Source organism: Mesoplodon bidens, assembly GCF_964165515.1.
Source record: "Mesoplodon bidens genome assembly, chromosome: 14".
NCBI classification, from domain to species: Eukaryota; Metazoa; Chordata; class Mammalia; order Artiodactyla; family Ziphiidae; genus Mesoplodon; species Mesoplodon bidens.
Window position 1 is genome coordinate 1,611,188 of NC_138170.1, and position 22,345 is coordinate 1,633,532.

General features: G+C 50.3%; 1 protein-coding gene across 6 annotated transcripts in view; it reads right to left on the reverse strand.

Annotated features, from left to right (window-relative positions):
• Window positions 1-268: 268 nt before the first annotated feature.
• Window positions 269-22,345, reverse strand: part of TET3 (tet methylcytosine dioxygenase 3) — a 111,258-nt gene continuing 89,181 nt past the window's right edge. For all 6 annotated transcript variants that reach the window (XM_081254660.1, XM_081254659.1, XM_081254661.1 and 3 more), the window contains 6 exons: window positions 17,598-17,806; window positions 16,048-16,198; window positions 13,421-13,510; window positions 12,527-12,664; window positions 8,626-8,962; window positions 269-8,022 (listed from right to left, as the gene is read on the reverse strand). In XM_081254660.1, coding sequence (XP_081110786.1) covers window positions 6,218-8,022; window positions 8,626-8,962; window positions 12,527-12,664; window positions 13,421-13,510; window positions 16,048-16,198; window positions 17,598-17,806 — 2,730 coding nt within the window. In that variant the 3' untranslated portion in view covers window positions 269-6,217. The remainder of the gene's footprint in view (window positions 8,023-8,625; window positions 8,963-12,526; window positions 12,665-13,420; window positions 13,511-16,047; window positions 16,199-17,597; window positions 17,807-22,345) is intronic.

The following is a 22,345-nucleotide window of genomic DNA, read 5'->3' on the forward strand; positions in this document are numbered from 1 at the left end:
AACGGATGAGTGAACGGCCACGTCTACTTTCCCCCTTTATAGCAGCTTTAACAGCTGCCAGTCTTTGAACATCACTTTATGCAGGAGGTGGAAGGGGAACAGGCCATTAGTCAGGGCTTCCTTTGTGTACCTACAACCTGCAGGGGGAGGGTGGGATTACAGGGAATCTTAAATACCGCAATCTGGGCCCAATTCAAGGTGGGGTGGGGGGAAGAAGCCACACAGAATTTGAGTGCAAAAAATAAATATAAAATTTATTAAAACACCCACAATATTTTAAAGATACCAGGAGTAATACAGTTCACAAACCCAGTTGTTTGTGTAAATTATAATAAAATACAAATCAAAAAAGGATACATACTTGCAATTTCTAGGCACCCTAAATCAAATCTGCTGAAACACTGGGGGAGAAGGGAGGGCACGGAGGGTAGCTCAGGAGGCAAAACCAAGAAAGTGGGAGGAAAAATATTAACAAAAAGGTAAAAATTATACAAAATAAAATTATCGGCATAAATTTACTGTACTAAGAATATCTACAGTTTAATAATACACATCCTATTGCCTTGAGACATTGCAAAAATCTACCATTCATCCATCAACCCCAGATAAACTTCATTTCAAGTAGCCACAGTTACAAAGTCAAGACGGAATATTCAAGTATGGTTGTTAAGTTCACCTCCATTGGAAGCCAAGTAACCAAACAGGAATTCAAAGAGAGAAGAAATAAAACACACCAAAAAGCTACAGGGGTTCTAGATGAAGTCTAATGCAGTAATATGCCACAATATGACCTGTCCTTGTTTCTTGTTTTTTAAACGAGAATATGTGAAAAAGAAATTACATCGCTCCTGTTTTTCTCCTCCTTTTTCCCCTCCAAAGAAAAAAAAGTACTGGAACCAAGAAAAATTTGGAGGTTCAAATGAGCCAAATAGTATTTTTTAAATCCTCATGTGAATAACGATGAGTTATCCCTGAATGACAGGTAGTCAAAATGAGAAAAGAGAGCAAACAATACCACTACAAAAAGCATCCCTGATATCAGAATAGAAGCAAACAAGGAAGTAGGCCAATTCTCACGGATTCTTAGGCCAAAAGCAACTTTAGACTTTGCATTTCTGTGCTGCAGTCTCTGCTCAGGGAAGAAGCCTATTGCTTTGCTCTTGTCGGCAGCTCTGCAGAAGGAAGGGCTGGGAGCGCCAAGACAGGGGCCTCACACACGGAAAAACTCTTTGCACACGTGGGTGTGGGACTGTATAACCTATGCTGGGGGTATGCACCCCCACAAATGTTCCTTTTGGTCCAGGGTATGTTGAAGTTGGCCGTGTACTACAGCAGATGCAGCTGGCTGATAAAACTAGGTTTTGAGGGAGTCATTTCAAATGACAGCAACAATGACTGAGAAAGCTCGATGAGATGGGCATGGGAAATTCACATTTTATTCAAAAGCAAAAAAAGGAAACGAAATAAAGTCAACCACAGTCCTTCCTTTAGGCGTTCTGCCATTTTAACTGAAGAATGAAAACCAAAGTGACCCCAGATTCTTCAAGGTCAGGTATGTCATCAAATGGACAACCTGTATGTATCAGACCCTCAAGGAATCTCCTTTACCGAAGTTGTCATGATGTCCCGTTTTGAGGTATTTAAAAAAATTACTTTGACAGTGGATGACACAAAATGGGAGCTTCCTGTTGAGTTTTTAAAATATCAGCTTTTGTGGACCCAAGAAGGAATTTAGAATAGCACCAACTAAAAAGAGCCTCAGTGGCACAGAGTGAGCAAAGAAAGCTCCTTCCTCTAAGTTTGAACATGAGGGGCTCCCAGTGAGAAGCAGAAGCATTGCTGGGGCGAAGGCTGTGGGGAGCTAAGGAGGGAGACACCTGCCCACCACGGCCCTGGCCAGCGCTCGGTGAGGAAGGAGGCCCATCTGGCCCACCTTGGCATGCAGAGCACCGTTGGGACCCCCAGAGACGTCTACTTGGCACCCCGGGCTGCAGGAGGAAAATGTGTGTCGGCGATGAGAGTGCCTGCCACGTCAGAAGAGGCAGGAGTACCCAACGCCCCTTCCTCCAAAAAAAAAAAGAAAAGAGCCCTTCACACCTCCTTTCTTATCAGGCCTAAGAGGACAGATGTGAGACGAGAGCGCCCGCCACCTCCAAGCCAGGAAGGCCCGTCCCCCGTCGTAGAAAGGGGGCTGGCTGCCTTCGAGACTTGCCTTTCTATTTGGCCAGCAAGGGAAGAATAAAACAAAACAGAAAAACTGCTCAGAGCAGGTTCTAGCACGTAAACAGAGGTCTACGGCGACAGCACCGGGGGGGAGAAGCCAAGAGAGACTGGAGCCCACCTTGTTTTTGGTTGGTTGTGGTTTCAGAACCTTGATAGCACCTCAGCAGGACAGGATCAGGGACAGTCACATTAAAACACCATAGCACCATTTTATTTATACTATTTCAATTCATAAAAATGCTTCCTAGTCCATAAAACACATTTCAGTAACAAAAGGAAAGAGAGATTGGTTGAGGCACGTCAGGGCTATCATTTTAATTTTCCACAGCGCTGCCTTGGTGTGAGATCTGGCGGTGGTTAACTTCATGAAGCCTGGCCGGGTTCTCTCAATGGAATCAGGTTATCATCAACTTACTCACTGTCACCCGTCCTCACACACCCACTGCTGTCGGGTACAAAGCAGTTAAGATCTGCTCTTTCTTTCCTTACTTTAGCACTTTAAAAGTCCCTTGTTCTGCAAACTACTGTTTCCAAAAGAGGCTGGTGAAAGGACCAAGAGGGGTGGGTATGATCTCTTCCCATGCATACCTGTCATCTCAGCGAGACAGCAAAGCAGTACCCACGAAGCCAGTGTGGGAAGCCTAGGCCCTGCCAACAAACACACCAAACAACAACAAAAACAAGAAACCTCAAAATCCATGAAACACCTCACTCAAGATTTCTGATGGTTAGATAACGGTTTCTTAAGCTAGCACCAGTTATTTTGCGAGAACCTGCCGCAAAGCGATTTTTATTTTAAAGACCTCTTAGCACAAAACTTTGCAAGTACTTTCCTTGCAAGCACAAGGCAGGGAAAACAAAACAAAAGAAGAACCAAATGTCTGCACTGCATGTGGATGGCATCTGTGGACAGGGCACACTGGGGATGACTCTTAAGACTCCATCATTTCCGCTGCTATACTATTATTAAAACTTGATCATGCTGTTAGGTTCTTTAGTTGCAATGGCTTTATTTTTCTTCTCATGATAAAAACGTCTGTTAATCATCTTTAGGACTTAAAAAATGATAGTGCCAGTAAAAAATAAAAATTTGATTTTTCTCTTTAAGAAACCTTCAGCAGCAAGGGGGGGGATAAAGAGCTGTGCATAGTTACTTTTTAAACATACGTCTAAAGCATGCTAATTTAATGACTGAGATTTGAGGTAGGTTATACATGTAGTGTGTAAAAATCAGCATGGGCTTAAGCATGGCAACAGCACCACCTAATTTCTGAAACACCGTTCTGAAGGGCATGGGGACGTCCAATGGAGACTGCCTCTTGACTCACTTCTCAGCAGCCTATTTGCTGATCTAGAATTTATGAACCGAAGGCTGTTCGGGCTGGGGGGACAGACATCACATGCTTGGAGCTTGTATTGGTTTCTTCTTTCATCTAATGGCTTTGCTACCAAAGGGGGATGAGGGGAAGAGTCTATTTAACACACATCAAGGAGATTCATACATGCCAAGCATCAGAATCACCTGGGTTACACTCAGGACCTTCCAAACCAACAGCCAACCTGGGGCTTTCCCGGGTCATACAGACGGTCACATTCTCCAAATGTTTTGTAAAATATTGTATTTCTTGCTTAAGATAATTTAAAATGAAGTTTTCAAGGCACCCCCGCATCTACCTAAGCACGGAGTCAAATGAGACCTGCATAAAAGTACTGATGCGATAAGCAAAATAGCATTTAAAGGACCCAACTTTTCCTCAAAACTAGAAAATCAGCATGCTCATTAAAGACTCTGCTTCCTTTAGCTTGTCAAACTGAAGGTCAGAGGTTTTCCTATAAATCTGAGTTCTGAATAATTCGAAATCCTGATAAGCTCTTGGGTATTTATTTCAAAAGCAATAATATTTCATTTTTGTCCTGTAAAATAAATGCAACTTTACAGAATATGGTAAAAGTGAAGGATAGACAAAGCACGTTAAATATTCAGCTACTATTTACAATTTCTCCCACAATTACATGTTAAAACATACTTTTTTTTCAAGTTGCTGTTTAAATCTAGGCAAAAGTGCTTAAAAAAATTTTGTTTTTCACTATTTACAGTTAAAACCAGACCACATAAATGCTCAGGACATCTCACAGCGACTCTCCGCCAGTGCTTCTGGAACAGTTACAGTAAACACCCAGCGGGTCAGTTCTCAGCTCTTACACAAGGCACCTGGAAGCTCAGGAACTTGCCTTTAGCATAATCATCTGATTGTTAAATTCATTTTATGAAGACCCACATCTGAATAAAACTGCTCAATAAATATCCGATGTCTATCTCAGGGCTTGGCTGTCACTCACTGTGGGGCCACAGTCCCCTCTGGGTCCTTAGGAAGCCTCCCACTCACCACACACATCCACATGGGTAGCTGGATATAATTTCTGCTAATACCACAGGAAAAACAGACACTCCAAGAAGTCTGACTTGCTGTCAACGCATGTTGCTTCCGCCTGTCAGGCCCAACCTCTCTCAACAATGTTGAAAAAATTAAGCACCACATTCTCATTTCAAAGAACTGAAGGAATGCACCAGAATTTTAGAACGGGCATGTTCAAGTGGGTGGAGAGGGGAGGAAGGAAAGGAGAAAATGACCAAATAGAGAAATGGCACCAATTAGGGAGGAAAATCATAGCTACCTGCTGAAAATGTTTGACTCTTGCATTTTAAAATCATTAAGTGTAGGCCCACCCCCCAGGTGAGAGCATGGAGGGGGTGGGCTCAGGTATGAGGCATGCACCACTGTCCAATGTGAAATCCAGGGATAAGGAGATGCGCTACCGCTGTCATACTGCTGTGTGGAGCTCCTGCAGACGCAGCCTGCCCGAGTCAAGAAGTCCCAGCACAACACTACAGCACCACTGGCTTTTCACAGCTTGGGTTCAACTTCCCGTTTTTAAAGATACAGTAGCCCTTTTCGGTATCAGCACAGACTTTGGGGCATTTTTTTTTTTTTTTTTAAACTGCCACTAAGACAAATTCCTTCAGCCAGTTATTCGTTGGCTAGTCAGCTCGGTGGAAAAGGCTCCTGAGAACCTCTCGATTCCAGCTCCATCCCGAGGTGCTGCCGAGGGGACCACGGTATCACGTGACTTGATAGCTAAGGGACAGAGAGGATTCAGTGTGGAGACTAGCAAGCTTGAAGCTGTCTACTTCCAACCTGGTTTCTGGGAAAATCTATGCCGGCATCTCAGGTGCCTGGCCTGAGGTGCACCTGCCCCCATCCCCGACTCCAAGCCGGTGACTGGACAAGGGACCCCAGCTGTTTTTCTACAGATTCCCCCATCCTACCGGAGAGGACAGAAGCTGTCCTGAGGGCTCCCCCCCCGCCGTGAAGGGAAGGCATGTCTGTCAGGAGGGATGCAGTGGGTGGCTACAACCTGCACTTGGCTCATGAGGGGCCGATGGCTGAGAGAACCTTGTCAGCTCCCAAGAGGGCCAGGCTCACCAGGCCCAGCACGACTGGGCAGGAATGAGCGCTTCTGGCCTTTCCTGCCGATCCTTTACCATTACAATTGTCACTTTTTAAAAAATCCAATAAATACACATTTTAAATGGAATTTAAAACTACTCCTTTGTGAAAGGACACTATAAACTTTCTTTCCATTATTGTGATATACAAGGATAGAGTTTTAAAAACAAGAGAAAATAAAAGGCCCCCCCAAACAAGGGAGGAAAAAAACCAACGTGGAGATATAAATATTAAGATCACGAAAAAATCACCCGACAGCCGTAGTTTCTTCTTCAAAGTGCTGGGGAATTGGGGGGAAGGGAGGGGCGGGTCAGTTCTGAGGTTTGGACCATAAATACATATATATGCGTATCTATATATGTATATATAGATAAAAAGACTTCTGCACCCCCAACCCGCCCCCAGGTGTGAGGGCGAAAGCACCACAGAGGCAGCTCGGGCCTGGCCCGACGCTGAGGTACGCTGGCTCCCTGGCACCCTGGCACCTAGATCCAGCGGCTGTAGGGGCCCGTGACCTTCGTGTAGGCGTACGAGGACACGGTGACTGCTGAGTCCGTGGGCACGGCCAGCGCCTGCCGGGTGGGGACAAGCCCCTTCTTTTCCTTATGCTGGGGCTCGGGGACCACGGCACCCCCCCACTTGCGCTTCCTCCCATACAGTTTGGCCTCCTGCTGGCCCAGGCCCAGCCGGGCGGCCTCCTCCTGTCTCGCCCGCGCCCTCTCGGCCAGCTGCTTCATCTTGGCCTCCCAGAGGGCCAGCCCGTGATTGGGCTGGTTGAGGTTCTTGTGCTGGTAGAAGACCAGCGAAATGCGGGTGGGGTGGCAGCGGTTGGGCTTCTTGAGGGGCGTGGTGGCGTGCAGCTCCCGCCGGGCACACTCGATGAGTATGGAGCCGTGAGCGGGGGCCACGGCCACGCCGCCGATGTTCTCGTCCAGGAAGTTGTGTTCACTGTCGGACCACAGCTCCTCCTCTGCCTCCTCGGCCCCAGCAGCGCCGCCGCCCCCGCCGCCCCCCTCCTCCTTGGCCGTGCCCTTGCCGGGGGGGTCCTCCGCCGTCCCCTCCTCCAAGCTGAAGGGATCCCACAGCTTCTCCTCGGTCTTCAGGGCCCCAAACAGCTTCTCAGTGGGGCCCAGGGGCATGCCAAAGGACTGCCAGGCTTTGTCCAGCTGGCTCACCCCTGGGGTTGGAATCCTTCCCTCCTCCCCTTTCAGGGGGCTCCACAGCTTGTCTTGGATTCTGGGACCACCTTTCAGGGCAGAGTTGAAATCCCCGGCTCCTACCGCCCATGGCTTCTCAGTTAGGCTGGGCCCAGCCAAGGCCGAGGTGCCGTTCCCAAACTTGCAGTGGCTCCACGGCTTGCCCCGCAGCCGTCCTCCAGGCTGCGGGGCTGGCTGCTGTCCCTCGCCAGGGAATAACCCCCACTGATGCTGGCCATCTGGGAAGTGGGAAGGGGTCAGGCAGCCAGCCCCGAAAGAACCGAGCTTATCGGGGACGACGGCAGGGCTCTCCGCAGGAGGGAACACACCCCAGCTGCCACCCACGCTGTTAGTCCTCTTGGGGGACACGCTTGGGCCTCCTGAGTACTGTCCCCATAGGTGATTGGGTCCCCCGTTCTGAGACGCCTCGGGCAAAGGCATTTTGCCCAACTTGCCAGGCTCTCTGGGTCCAGATTCGGCGTGGACCAGCGGATCTACCGGCTCTTGCTTGATGGATCTGTTGTAGCAACTGGAGCTCTGTACAAAGGGAGAGGGGTCCCTGGACACTGGGTGGATCTGGGGGACCCTGGGAAGCAGATACTCCTTGGGGCCTGGGTAAGCAGGCTGCTGGTGGTGTGGAGCAGGGTGGTGGGTGTCTGTGGGAACAGCCTGGCCAGGCAGCTCGGCAAACTCAGCACCACCGTAGGCTGGGCTCAGGCTGTTGTGCAGAGCGTGGAGGTCTGGCTTCTTCTCAAAACTGCTGTTGCTGCCACTGTGCCCCCAGGTGCCAGGACCCAGGAACTGCGAGGGGAAGACGGGGTTAGTGGATGGAAAGCCATAGTAGCCCAGTGACGGAAGCGCGTACTTGGAGTGGAAGCCGTTGACGGAGGCCAGGCCGGGCTGTGCATAGTAGGAGTGGTAGGAGTACACGCTGTTCACGCTGTACGGGTCGGAGGGCCGGCAGCTGCCCAGCACCGAGTAGCTCTCCACCACCGCGTTGCCGCTGTACTTGAAGGAGCTGAAGTGGTTCTGGGGCTCCACCTTGAGAGAGGGCTTCAGGCTTTGCCGGGACAATCCGCCCTTCAGAGACAGGCCTGAGGAAGACAGGAGGCAAGACAGAGAAGAAGCACAGAGACGCACAGAGACGGACGCTCCCTGTTGCCAAGAGGTTTCCTCTGCTGCGCGGGCGAGACGAGCGAGGCTGGACTTGCTCCCGGTGCGGCGCAGCGCGGCCCGGCCCCTCGAAGCCCCAGAAGAGCAGCCGGCAGAGCCCAGGGCTCCGGCGTTGTCATTCTTCCCGACTCTAGCGAACTCCACCCGGCCTCACTGCAGGGCCGAGGGCCGCCCCACTCCCGAAAACCCTGCTGCAGACCACACGCCCGCCGCCTCGGTACCTTCCGCAGCGAGGAGAGCGGGTGAGCCGGGGGGACGCCCGGCTGCCCGCTGGGAGGACAGGGAGACCTCCTTCGTTCGGCTCCCGGGGGCCTCCCATCTGGCCTGGTTTCCCGGGGCTGCTGCAGCTATGGCGCTGACTGACAACATTAAGATAATCGATGGTCCAGTGGCTGAGAGACCCCAGGACTTTTCTGTACGGAATCCTACCTCAAAGCAGGTAGGGCGGCGGTAAGGGAGCCGTCCAGGGCCCCCCACCCGACAGTGCCCGCGCCACCCCCGCCGGGCACCCTGTCCCCACACACCTGGGTCGGCGGGGATGCCAGCCAGCTCCAGGGCCTCCTGCTTGATCTTCTCAGGGGTGCTCAGTTTCTCCTTCTGAACCTTCTTCTTCTCGGCTGCCGCCTTCCGGGCCTCCAGCTGCCGCTGGCGGCAGGACTTGGCGGGCTCGGGCAGGCGCCGGACCTCGCGGGGAAAGGCGGTGAGCACCTGGATGGCCCCGCTGCCCACCTTGGCGCTCTGGTTCTCCTCACTGCCGAACTCGTCCGTGCTGGCCATCTTGTACAAGGGCAGTACGTGCAGCTGCTCGTCCTCGGGGATCTTGCCCACGCAGCGATTGTCTTCCTTGGTCAGGGTGCAGACCTGCCCCAAACACAGAGACGGGGAGGGTGCCTGGGGCTGGGGTAGCCAGACGCCGAGCGGGAGGGGCTGAGCATCCCGCGCACAAGGCCGCCCCCTCCCCACACCGGCCCAGCCCCAGCTACCCGCTGTTACTTTCCGGAGCATCTAAAAAGCGCATCTGTCTTGCTTTATAGAGTAACGGTATCACCAGCGTTTAGAGTCTGCTCGCCAGTTTTCAAAGCACATCCGTTCACTTTGTCTAACAAGGCTCTGGGGCGGGGGGGGGGGGTAAGATGACCGGCTCAGGGTCACACGGCCAGAAAGGGGCCAGGTCACGACCGGGGGCTGTGCTCTGCCGTCCACTGCCGTCCACTGCCGTCACTGCCGTTACGTGTCGTCACACGGACCTCGGACCTCCCACCACGATCCTCCCTGCCTTCAACACTCAGCCGCCTTTGGCCCTTAAAGTTGAAAATTATATGTGCTGGTTGTAGAAGATTTAGGCCAACACAAAGGACATAAAAATGATCTCCATAATCCCACCAAGTAGAAATAACCCTTGTATATACTTGGTCATATACACACTCACTTTTTTTTCTTTTAGACTTTAATGTTATTAAGAACACACTCACTTTTTAATAATTAAATAGGATCATTTATATTATGCATACGGTTTTAGAATAACTTCTTTTTCTTAACACAGTATATCTTCTTACATGTTAAATATGCTTCCCCCATATGATTTAAGAGCCACACAATATTATTCCACTGTATCAATGTGTTAATTTAACTCATCCCTCATGACCATTTAAACCTGTTTCCCTATCATAAATAATACTTTTATCCTTTTCACTGAATTTTCTAAGATACTTAATTCCTTAGAATAAACGCCGTGAGGCAGAACTGCCACATATTGCCGAACTGCGCTCCAAAATGATTATCGTCAGTGTTTCACTTACACTAGCAGAGTGAGTTTCAATTTTCCTACACTTTTGCCGATACTTTTGCTATTAATTTCTTTAAAACTTTTGCCTGTTATCAGAATGTATCTCGTCGTTGGTATGTGTTTCTCTGATTACTAATAAGGTTTGATTTTTTTCTCATTTACGTTTTGCTCTTATATTGACTATATTTTATTTTCTGTATTCCTGATGTTGTGGCATTTGGGGCCTTGATCCTGGAGGGACTGTCCCTCCCCTAGGACGAGCTGATTCCTATAGATAGCAAATGATCCCCTGCCAGTGCAACTCTGATACACACACCAACCAACCCAGAGTCCCCGCCCCCAACCATCTCCTTTATAAAACTCTCACACACCAAGCAGATATTCTCTCTGCCTTAAATCACTCCAGGGCTAGGTATTGACAACTAGGGACCACCTCTATAGCCCAGAGCCTGCAGAAATTATTCAAACTATCCATCCTCAACTTATTCAGCTTACTTATCCTACCTTGCCCATTCCGTTCTACGAAATCCCCAGTAAAGCTCTGGGCTATTCTCTCCCCTCTCTGCCTCCTGACAAACCCTACTGCTGCCCAGTGAGCTGCCAAATGAGCACTCCAAGGCTGTAAGTGTCCTTATCCTGGGGCCACTGCACAAAGCTGTGCTGAGGACGTCCTCCCTGTGGTTTACAGAGGAGTACGAAAGCACTGACTGCCATCCATAGCAGACTGGTCGATAAGTGGTGGCACAGCCACACACACAGCCTTAGTACGTGCTGCCTATATCCACTGACCAGCAAGTTGTCCACCACATATTCTTGAGTTAAGAAAAGCAAGATCATGGAACAGCACATACACATAATGTGTAAAATGTATACAACTGTGCACACACACATAATGTGTAAAATGTATACAACTGTGCACACACACATACATTCAGGTGTCTGAAATGGATGGTCATCACGATGCTAACACAGGTTAGCTATGAGATTTCAGGCGTTTTTACTTTATACTTTCTCGTATTATTAAAATTATTTTTTACAACAAATAATTGTTTAATTAGAACAAAAAATATTATTCAGTTTTGGAAAACACTTATTCTTCACTGCAAACTCCGGAAGCTCTGGGACCCAAGTAGCCTCCCTGTGCTCCTGTCTCTCGGTGCCCCGTCCCCCTCCCTGCCCCTCTCCTAATCCTGGAGGGCCCCCCTTCTCTCTCTGTATTTCAGCTGGAGACCCTCACAGCACAGTGTAGACAGAAGCCCGCCCCATCTTGCTTCTCAGTCTTGGACCTGGGGAAGGAGGACAAGGTGGAGAAATGAAATCCTCGGGTTGGGCCGTTCATCCCCTTGGGGACACAAGCTACACCGACTCTGGGAGCCCCCTTTCAGGTGAATATGCCCGTGCCCTTGCCTCTTCCACAGCCCCCCTGGGAGCCCTGTCTCCTAGGACCTAGTTAAAAAGCAGAGAAGACAGCCCCATCACCCCTTCCAGGGTGCCCCCCGCCAAGCCCACACCTCCTCTCTTTTCCGTCTGCACTCACTCTTCGGGCGCCTGCACCCAGGCTCGTGGCCCTAACTATGAACTCAGTGCTCTCCAGTCTCAAATTCACTTCTCCAGACCCTCCCTCTCCCCTGCCTACTCCACATCTCCACCTGGACATCTAGCAGGCATCTCAAAAGAGAATTATTGAGTTTCACCCCAAAACTGGTCTCTCCTGATATGCTACATCTCAGTCAACACCAACACTTGCCTCGTTGCTCAAGCAACTCGCACATCCTAGGTCCACCCCATCAGCAACTACTCTCACCTACGTCTTCAAGATCAACCCACAGCCTGTCCAATTACTCCCCACACCCCACCCTCACTCCTGCCCAAGCCCTGTCACCTCTGGCCTGGACACGTGTCCCAGCCTCCTACCTGGCCTGCTTGCTCTGATTCTCCCCCACCCACCCCTACCCCAACATACTTTGTTCTCCATCTGCAGGAGCAAGAGAGTGCCTCTGACTTTATCAATGAGACCTTAGGGCCTCCCGCGCTCCCTGTGCCCTCGCCCCGGCCCCTGGCCCTCTCATCTCGCTCCTCTGAGCCTCCGCCTGCGCCACCCCTTCTGCCTGGAGCACCCCCGCCTCACGCGGTCAGCCCGTTCCTTCCGCGTCTGTGCTCAGGTGCCCCTCCTCACACAGGCCTCTCTCCGTGCCGTGTGACACGGCCCCTGCCGTCGGTTCAGCCCTTCGCCTACTTCACCTGCTGCTCACAGCCCTCCTCGCTACCGGACGTTCTATCACATTTGGGGGCAGCACCCTGTCCAGTTTATCCCCCGGCATCTAGAGCAGTACCTGAGGCACAATAAACATTCGCTCAATGAACGAATCAAAAGGCTGTTTGGACTTAAATCCTAGTGCTGAGAGAGACCTGGAGCCACACTTTAGAGAACTGGGAGACACTGGGTGCCCAAGAGGCTGCATTCTGCAGCGCCCAAGCCAGCCTCGCCCCTGCATTTCCCAGGAGCCTCGCCCCTGCATTTCCCTGTCGTCTGGCAGGGTCCCTCCCTGCCTTGAGCCCACCTATCTGCGGAGAACAGGTGTGCGCCCTCCCAGGACCGTCTCTCAGGTGGGGCTGTGACAGGCCGCAGGCTTCCTTACCACCGTGCACCCGTTGTAGAGGTTATGCTGGTCCTTGTGGGCGTGGGCACAGAAGTCCATGCAGGCCGTGACCCCGGAGAAGGGCCGTCCTTCCTTCAGCCCCAGGCGGCAGTCAATCGCTATTTCCTCGTTGGTCACCTGTGTGGATGGCCAAGGACAGCTGCTCGAGTGACCTGAGGTGAGTGGCCCTGATTCGGCATGGGGGAGGCCAGGTCTTAGAGGGAAGGAGGGAGGAAGGAGGTTAAGGACCACAGCCATCCTGTACTTGGGCTGTAGGAGGGAGGTTTTCTGGCTGAAGCCCCTCTAAGGGGTTAAGGACCACAGCCATCCTGTACGTGGGCTGTAGGAGGGACGTTTTCTGGCTGAAGCCCCTCTAAGGGGTTAAGGACCACAGCCATCCTGTACTTGGGCTGTAGGAGGGAGGTTTTCTGGCTGAAGCCCCTCTAAGGGGTTAAGGACCACAGCCATCCTGTACTTGGGCTGTAGGAGGGAGGTTTTCTGGCTGAAGCCCCTCTAAGGGGTTAAGGACCACAGCCATCCTGTACTTGGGCTGTAGGAGGGAGGTTTTCTGGCTGAAGCCCCTCTCACCTCGTCTATGGGGTGCAGAAGTGACAGGTGAGAGAAACTCAAGCCTCCCCGGTAGAAACCAGAGCAGAGGAGGGGGAGGATTATTAAGGGGAGAGAGACAAAGACCAAGGATACAGGAGAGACAGCCTGGGATGTGGTTAGCTTGGCGTAAACAAGGGGTCTTAACAAAGACCTTAACAAAGATCACTGCCCTAGCTCTGGCTGGGCTTTTCCCTTAAGGAGCCCACTCCGCCGTCCCCCCACTTCAGGGAGCCTGGGCAGAGACGTGGGTGACATGTGGGCACGGAACAGCCCAAGACCCAGTACCTGGTTCTGGTAGGCCTGGGGGGCCAGACGCTTATACAGGGGAGCAACTTCGGTGGCCAGGTCCTGGAAACTGTTCCGGAGCACTTCTTCCTGTGGACAGGAGAACAGTCACACACCTCCCGAGCAGCCCTGCCTGGCAAACTCTGCACACTGGAAACTGACCTCCATTCTAGAACCACTGCCGGGTTGCCAGTGGGAAGGTAGGGAGTAAGGTGCCATCAGGTACCTTTATGGTGTTCCCTCTGGGAGGGGTGCCAGGTCTGTTTTAATGCTGGAGACGCTGAAGCGCACCAGGGAAGACACTGCCTGAGGGTCTGGTCGCCCTGACTACTAAGCACCTGCTCTGCCAGGCTCCCGCCCCGGTGCTGCTCAGAACACCTAGAACAGGTTCCTGCTCCTGCTAAGCACTCGCTCAACACCCTAGGGCAGAGGTGCGGGGTGGCAGGCATGTACAAGCACGAGCGGCAGGCGTGGGTGCTTCTCGCAGTGGTCCAGACAGGTAAATAAAGGCAGGGAGAGGGGGGTGAGGCCCGTGCTAGAAACCCCACAGCCAGCCAGGCCCAGCGCCCATCACCAGCCAGGTCCACGGCCAGACCGCAACGTGCTGTCCTTTAGACCCGCACCATCTCGTGTGTTTAGTCACAAGCCACGTGTGGCTACTGAAATATAAATTCATTTTAATGAAAATTAAATAAAATTTTTTTTAGAATTAAAAAGTTTAATTTTTTTTAATTTAAAAATTAAAAAAAATTCAGCCCCTCCACTGCACTAGCCACATTTCAAATGTTCAGTGGCTACATGTGGCTCCCATGGCTGTGTTTTCTACAGAGAACATTTCCATCATCACAGGAAGTTCCACTGGATAGTGCTGCCCTCGGCAAAGCAGCCGTCCCCAGACTGGCAGAGAGTTTAAGGTGTCTGTAGCCTCTCTCTGGCTCTCTGAGGGTAACAAGTTGGGCTATGGGGGCTCCTAGCCAGCCTTGAGCACAGGCATGAAGAGTTTATGGAGAAGAAAGAAGAGGAGGAGGGAAGAAAGAAGGTACCAAACTCACAGGATTAGAAATGGAAGGGTGGGACCAGTGGCTCAGCTGTCTGTCCAGCAGGGCGGCCGGAGCTGCCAGCCAGACTCACTGCACCCCCTGGCTGCCTTCCAGATGCTGCCACCAGCACAGTGGGCCTGAAGCCAGCACAACACGGGGGTGAGGCTTGTGAGCTCTGGGGAAACACAGGCCAGGGTTTAAATGCTGACTTCGTCATCACTGTCACATGGCCCTGGGCAAGCCATGTGCCTCGCGTGCAAAGGGAGCAGTAACAGGGCCTAGATCCTCAGGCTGTCATGAGATTAACTGAGACAGCTGGGAGGTGCTGGGCAGAGTACCCCGCACTTAGTAAGTGCACAGGAAATGGTAGCTGACGGAACAGGGAAAGTATTTGTGAGAAATTAAAGCAATTATTTCCATTCATGGTAATTCCTAGTTCCTGGTGGCACTGGGACTCCTCCATTCATTGAAGCAACTGCATTTGCTGCTTCTGGGGGAGGCCAGGCACTGCCATAAGTAAAAGTCTAGTGTCAAATCAGACTCTTAGACTAGGTCGTGTAATAGAAAGCTGGGCTTTGAGGGGGAAAAAGGGGTTCTAAATTTGGACACGCTTCCTTTTATTTCTGAAAAGCAAAGCTTGGAAGTCTGAGCATAGAAATTTACATGTGGTATAAAAATAATGTGCCCCAGGAGAGTCCCTGTCCCCTGGAAAATGGGGAAGCCCTTCTGGTGAAAGGAGCTTGGAGAGGTTTGGAAGGTAGAGGCTGGGATCAAGGTATTGCCTGGATCCAGCACCCGGCTCACACTAGCAGAGGCAGAAGGCAGGGAGGCTGGAGGAGACGTGACAGAGAGACCACTCGGGCCTATGCCTGCTTTGCATTTGGACTCCAAGTGGAGACCCCCTCGGGATGGCCCTCACAACCAGGGCAACAGAGAAGTGGCCGAGTGGGAGGCGACCTGACCTGACGCTTCTGGTTCCCAGCCTAAGCTCGGCCTGCAGAGGAGACCCTGAGGCCCCTTGTCCTGCTGTCATGGGGTTGGGGAGGAGGCCTCAGGCCTAGTGGCCATAGCAGGTGGATGCCAGTCCAGTGCCCGAGGACCGTGCCAGGCCCCCAGCAAGGAGACACCAAGGGCCTGGACAACTGGACAAGTGCACAGAGATGTGGGCCCAGCAGCCAGGCAGGAGGAGGGACACCTCGGGACATCCAGCAGCGGCCAGAAGGTGCCACACCTCACACCCAGAAAGATGTCTTGAGAAGAATGGAGGGGAGAAACAACCCTCTACGAGGGTCAAGTTCTAGTGAGGAATCTGAACATTTACCTTCAAGAGACTTGTCTAAACTGCAAGTCTGAGGTACCCGTAATTGGTGAGTCTAATTTTTCACTCATCGTATCCCTCCACACTCCACCCCACATACCTTATTTCACTGCAAGATAAGGTCAGTTTAAAAAAAAAGAAAGGAAGTTCCATTTTCTACAGATCTGAGTCACAGTGTGCTAATCCTAAGTCCCACCGGGACTATTAAAGGCAGGAGGTGGCACAGGGTGAGTGGGAGGGTCCCATGCTCCCTGCGGGGCTGTGCTCACCTCTTTGGGGTTGTCCCCCGCGAGGCGGAACTTGCGAGGAGTCTTGCTCCGAGCATATTTGCAGCCGTTGAAGTACATGCTCCAGGAGCAACCGAAGGAGAAGGAGGCACCACAGGTATTTGGGTCTTTGCCTTGGCAAGCGCAGGTACGGCTGCAACATATATCACACGTTAGGCATACGAAGCACATTTTTAGTTCTGGAATTTTCCCCCTCCCTCGGGGGGAGGCCCTGTTGAGGCCTGGCATCCACTGGCCTCCCAGTGACGGCCATGACATCCTTCCCTGCCCCCAACTCCTTTCCCAAATCTCCACCCTTGTGGGCAGAGAATCAGCTCCGAGCAGCCTGTTTGGCTCCCACCCCTGAGCCTGAAGTCTGAGAGTCTGCTGCGGGGAGAAGCACACGGGTTGCTTGAGATGGCTGGGAAGGATCTAATCAAAAACCCAATAACGCTTACACTTTGCCTTAACTCTACCACCTTGACCAGCTCCAACACAGACCACACAAACGGGAATGTGAACCACAGAGTTTGAACATGCCTGCTTCTTGCAGGCCCAGGGGCTGACAGGCCTTTAAACAAATGAACACTGACTTTACCATTCAACACTTAATAAAATCCAGAAACAACCCAAATGCCCTCCAGCTGGGGCATGAATAAACAAATTGTGACACACCCACACAGTGGAATACTGCTCAGTGGTGAAAAGTAATGAGCTACTGATACACACACCCATAGATGAAACTCAGAAACACTGTGCTCAGGGAAAGAAGCAAGACTCAGGAGGCTACATGCTGTATGGTTCCATTCATATGACATTCTTGTAAAGGCAACCCTCCAGGGACAGGAAACAGGACTTGTGTTTGCCAGGGGTGGGGAGAAGCGCCTGGCTATAAAGGGGCACGGCGGGGTCTGGGGGGTGATGGAACTCTTCTGTATCTTGATTGTGGCAGTGGCTACATGACTGGAAACGTCTGTCAAATTCTTCAAACTGTACACCTCAAAGGATGAATTTTATTGTAAGTAAAAATATCTTGGGGCTTCCCTGGTGGCGCAGTGGTTGAGAGTCCGCCTGCCGATGCAGGGGACACGGGTTCGTGCCCCGGTCCGGGAAGATCCCACATGCCGTGGAGCAGCTAGGCCCGTGAGCCATGGCCGCTGAGCCTGCGTGTCTAGAGCCTGTGCTCCGCAACGGGAGAGGCCACAACAGTGAGAGGCCCGCGTACCGCAAAAAAAAAAAAAAAAAAAAAAAAAAATCTTAATTTAAAAAATGGGGGAGGGGACCCTATCAGGGTAGGTCTTGTGAGTACCACTGATGCCTTATATCAGCGGGGCAGTCACACTTTTCCACACTTGCTACCACTATTAGAGCCTCAGAGTCAATCTGGGGCGGAAAGCAAAGCTAAGCTAAGTCACGAGACCCTCCCCAGCCAGGGCCAGACCCCAGGCCAGATCCGTAGGTAAGCATTCTTTCCACCACAGTCCTAACTCTGCAGGACACACGGGGCCCTGACCCCACTGCCCCAGCCCTGCCCACTGGGACCGCCCACATACTCATCGTTGAGGCCACATCTCCGGCTGGTGGGGTTCCCGTACTTCCGGAGGGTATCGGTGAGCTCCTGGTACAGGGTGTCTCCGAGGCTTCGGGGGATGCCCTCCCAGGCCAGGATGAGGATGACGATCACGGCATTCTGGCAGTGGTGGCCCGCCCGGTGCCGCACCAGGCAGAGCAGCTTCTCTTCCAGCGTGTGCCTGCGGATCACCTGCAGGGAGGCGGGGCGGGGGTGCTGTGAATCACAGGAGCCGGGCACCCATGCTCCTCTGCATGGATGCCACACACCCTCACCGCTGCCCAACAGACCTGGGGGTGCAGATCTTTAGGGCAGTGTACCAGGGGCGTCACACCTTGGCGACAGCAACCACACAGGCTAAAGGACCATTATAATTAGGGAAAGGAAAACATTAAATAGCAAAATAAATAAAAAAACAATTACTGCAAAACCTGAGTCATTGGTGATGTATATAGACTTAGGGATAAGAATATCGAGTTGGCCAAAAAGATCCTTCGGGTTTTAAGTAAAAATTAAATACATTTTTTATTTTCACCAAGAACTTTACTGAACCACGTATTCACCCTTTTGTTCCACTACCTTCTGCCATTTTTCAGGCAACTTCATAATTCCATCTCGCTGAAACTTTTTCTTTTTGAGCAAAGAACTGTTCCAGGTGCCTCTTACAGTCTTCCAGGGAATTGAAATTGTTTCCATTAAGAGAATTTTGTAAAGACCTAAATAAATGGAAATCCAAAGGTGCAATGTCTGGTGAATATGGCAGATGAGTCAGAACTTCCCAGCCAAGCTGTAACAGTTTTTGCCTGGTCATCAAAGAAACATGCGGTCTTTCATTACGCTGATGGAAGATTATGCATTTTTTGTTAACTAATTCTGGACGCTTTTCATCAAGTGCTGCTTTCAGTCGGTCTAATTGGGAGCACTACTTGTTGGAATTAATCCTTTGGTTTTCTGGAAGGAGCTCATAATAGAGGACCCCCTTCCAATCCCACCACATACACAACATCACCTTCCTTGGATGAAGACCGGCCTTTGGTGTGGTTGGTGGTGGTTCATTTTGCTTGCCCCACGACCTCTTCCATTCCACATTATTGTACAGTATCCACTTTTCATCGCCGGTCACAATTTGTTTTAAAAACAGAATGTTTTCATTAAGTTTGAGTAGAGAATCGCACGTGGATACGGTCAAGAAGGTGTTTTTCACTTAACTTATGTGGGATCCAAACATCAAAGCGATGCACATAACAAAGCTGGTGCAAATGATTTTCAACGCTTGATTTGGATATTCTGAGTAAGTTGGCGATCTCCCGCGTGGTGTAATGTTGATTGTTCTCAATTAATATCTCAATTTGATTCGCTATCAACTTCAACAGGTCTACCCGACCGTGGAGCGTTGTCTATCAAGAAATCTCCTGCACGAAACTTCACAAGCCACTTTTGACACATTTGATCAGTCACACCACCTTCTCCATACACTGCACAAATCTTTTTTTGCGTTTTTACCTTTCTTGAAATAGTAAAGCATAATAGGCCAAACATGTTGCTTTTTTTCCTTCCATCTTCAATATTGAAATGTCTACACAAAAATTCACCAATTTTGATAAGTTCTTTTTCTGACATGACAGCTGTTACAACACAATCCAGTTGTTTCGAATGAAGTTAAAGACAACTAAACGCTACTAGAGCCAACTGACCGAAAAAGCCGAACGAACCTTTTGGCCAGCCCAAAACACAGATAAAATGATAAGCCAAAATATGTTCAGGGATTTTTATGTTGTCCTAAAACATCTGCAGAGAAAACGGTGCATATCTGTACGTTTTTAGTTAAAAAGCAAGGGCCTTGATGCTGGGGAAAACGGTTTTTGGTAGTTCCTCAAAAGTTTAAACAAATATAACCAGGCACAACTAAGAATACACCCAAGGGAATTGAGAGTAGGGATTTGGACAGGTACTTGTACCCCCATGGCCAGAGCAGCATTACCTAGCAATAGCCAAAAGGCGGAAACAGCCCAAATGTCCGTCAACTGACGAATGGATGAACAAAATGTGGCACATCCATTCAATGGAGTATTACTCAACCTTAAACAGGAACAAAGGTCTGACTCATGCTACAACATGAGTGAACCCTGAGAACACTATGCTAAGTGAAGCAAGCCAGACACAAAAGGACAAATACTGTATGATTCCACTTACATGAGGTGCCTGTACGTGTTAAATTCATAGAGACAGAAAGTAGAATGGTGGTTACCAGGGGCTGGGATGGCGGAGAGAGAGGGTTTGGGGAGTTCTTGTTTAATGGGTATAGAGTTTCAGTATGGGATGATGAAAAAGTTTTGGAAATAGACTGTGGTGATGGTTGCATAACAATGTGAATGTAATTGATGCCACTGAATTGTACACTTAAAAATGGTTAAAATGCCAAATTTTCTTATGTATATTTTAACACAATTTTAAAAAATTAATAATACCAAAACCCGCTGAACTATATACTTTAAATGAGTGAATTGTATGGTATGTGAATTATATCTCAATAAGGCTGTTTAAAAAAAAGAGCACGGGCCTTGGGCACCGCTCTCCTCCTCACTCATTCCCTACACACCGTCCTGGCTCACACAAAGATGTGTCAAGGCAAAGGGTCCAGGAGTGGGGGATGAGGTGGCTGAATCTCCCCCCACAATCCCAGGGAATTCTGTGACTAGGTAAGATGTGGGGACCTGTGAAGAGGGGAGACTGGGAAGGGCTCTGAGTGGCAGGAGGAGGGACAAGGACTCGAGGCGGGGCTTCTACAAAGGACTATAGCAGGGGGCCCACTTATAGACATAGCTACATGCTTCAGAAAGGGGCGTAGACAGTCGGGAGAAGGGTGAAATGGGGAGACCACTGATGTAACACAAGCAAAACAGATGAAGTCGGAACTAGAACAATGGGGAATGAAACAGGAAAAGGCATGGATTCTAGAGACCTTTAGGAGAAAGGGGACTTTGGGACCACCTGACTATAGGAGCTGAGGGACAGGGAAAAGTCTTAAATCACTTCCACGTTTTGTGGTGCAGAAAAGTGGGTGAGTGTGGGCGGTGTTTCCTGGCAGGTTAGCAGGGAGCATGCTGAGGCCAGAGGCACTCTGGAACACTGGAGTGGCTATTCTAAGCAGCCCCAAGAGAATGGGTGTGGAGGTCAGGAGATGTCTGGGCTGGAGACAGACTTGGTCAGGAGTACGTCAGTGCAGGGAGATGCTGAGAGAGGCACCGGGCAGGAAATGCCAATAAGGAAAGCAGGCGGGATGTACAGCTAAAGAGCTGCGGGGGAGCGGGGGAAGCCAGACCTCTCTGCATCGACCACTGCCTGGTGGGAACTCCAGCCGAGTATACCTACCTCTTCCAGTTTTGCAAGAAGAAAACAGAAATCCAGATTTTCACATGAAATCTCTCCTTTCAAACACAGGAACACCAAATTCAATGTGTGTGTGTGTGTGTGTGTGTGTGTGTGTGTGTGTGTGTGTGTGTGGTACGCGGGCCTCTCACTGTTGTGGCCTCTGCCACTGCGGAGCACAGGCTGTGGACGCACAGGCTCAGTGGCCATGGCTCACGGGCTCAGGCGCTCAGCGGCATGTGGGATCTTCCCGGACCGGGGCGCAAACCCATGTCCCCTGCATCGGCAGGCGGACTCTCAACCACTGCGCCACCAGGGAAGCCCCCAAATTCAATTTTTAAAATTGTAGTAAAATATACGTAACTTAAAATTTAGCATTTTAAGTGTACAGTTCAGTAGCATTAAGTATATTCAGGTTGTTGTGCAAACTATCACCAGAACTTTTTCCATCTCCAGAACTTTTTATTTTCCCAGACAGAAACTCTACACCCATTTAACACTAACTCTCCATTCTGCCCTGCCCACAGCCCATGGTAACAACCATCTGGCTTTCTGACTCTATTAACCTGACTACTCTGGGTGCCTCATAGAAGTGGAATCATACAGCATTTGTCCTTTAATAACTGGCTTTATTTCACTTGGCATAATGTCCTTAAGTTTCATCCATGACGCAGCATGTATCAGAATTTGCTTCAAAAATTTAAAGGACACCTTGTATGCTAAACAAAATATATAACTGGGCCAAGAGTTCCTGTTTTGAGCCACAGCAATAATGGTGCCCACCACCCTTACCCTTTGTGGAAACATCGATTACATCATTATTTATAAAATTGTTTTTGTGGCTTAGTAAATATACGAACGTGCCATTAATCATATCCCTGTGTGATTGGCCTACTGCAGACTGAGCCGGGCATTTCATGGCCATCTGCACACATCGTAGGTACTAGGGTTTCTGAGACACTACTGTCAACCTCCGCTCATTGCCCGGGCAGTGCACTGACTAATTACACTCATGTGCAACACACGTTCAGAGCACACAGAGACACCCGACCTGTCAAAGTTGAGATTGAGGTCACGCCCTTTGGGTTTCCCAAGTGACAAACACATAAAGGTGACTAGGCATGAGCAGACAGCCCTGTGGCACCCTCACAGGCCTTTGGGTACACTCAGAAAAGCTATAACAAAGCGGAGCTCCCTATCCACACTCTATGAAGGAACCCAGCAGGGTGAAATACACAAAGTGCAAAAGTCAAAGGCCAACGTAAGGTGTGAACAAACCAACACTCGAGCACGGCAACACAGACTGTTCACATGCCATCACAGGATTGTAAACAAACCACCTAGATTCTGGGCAGGAATTCC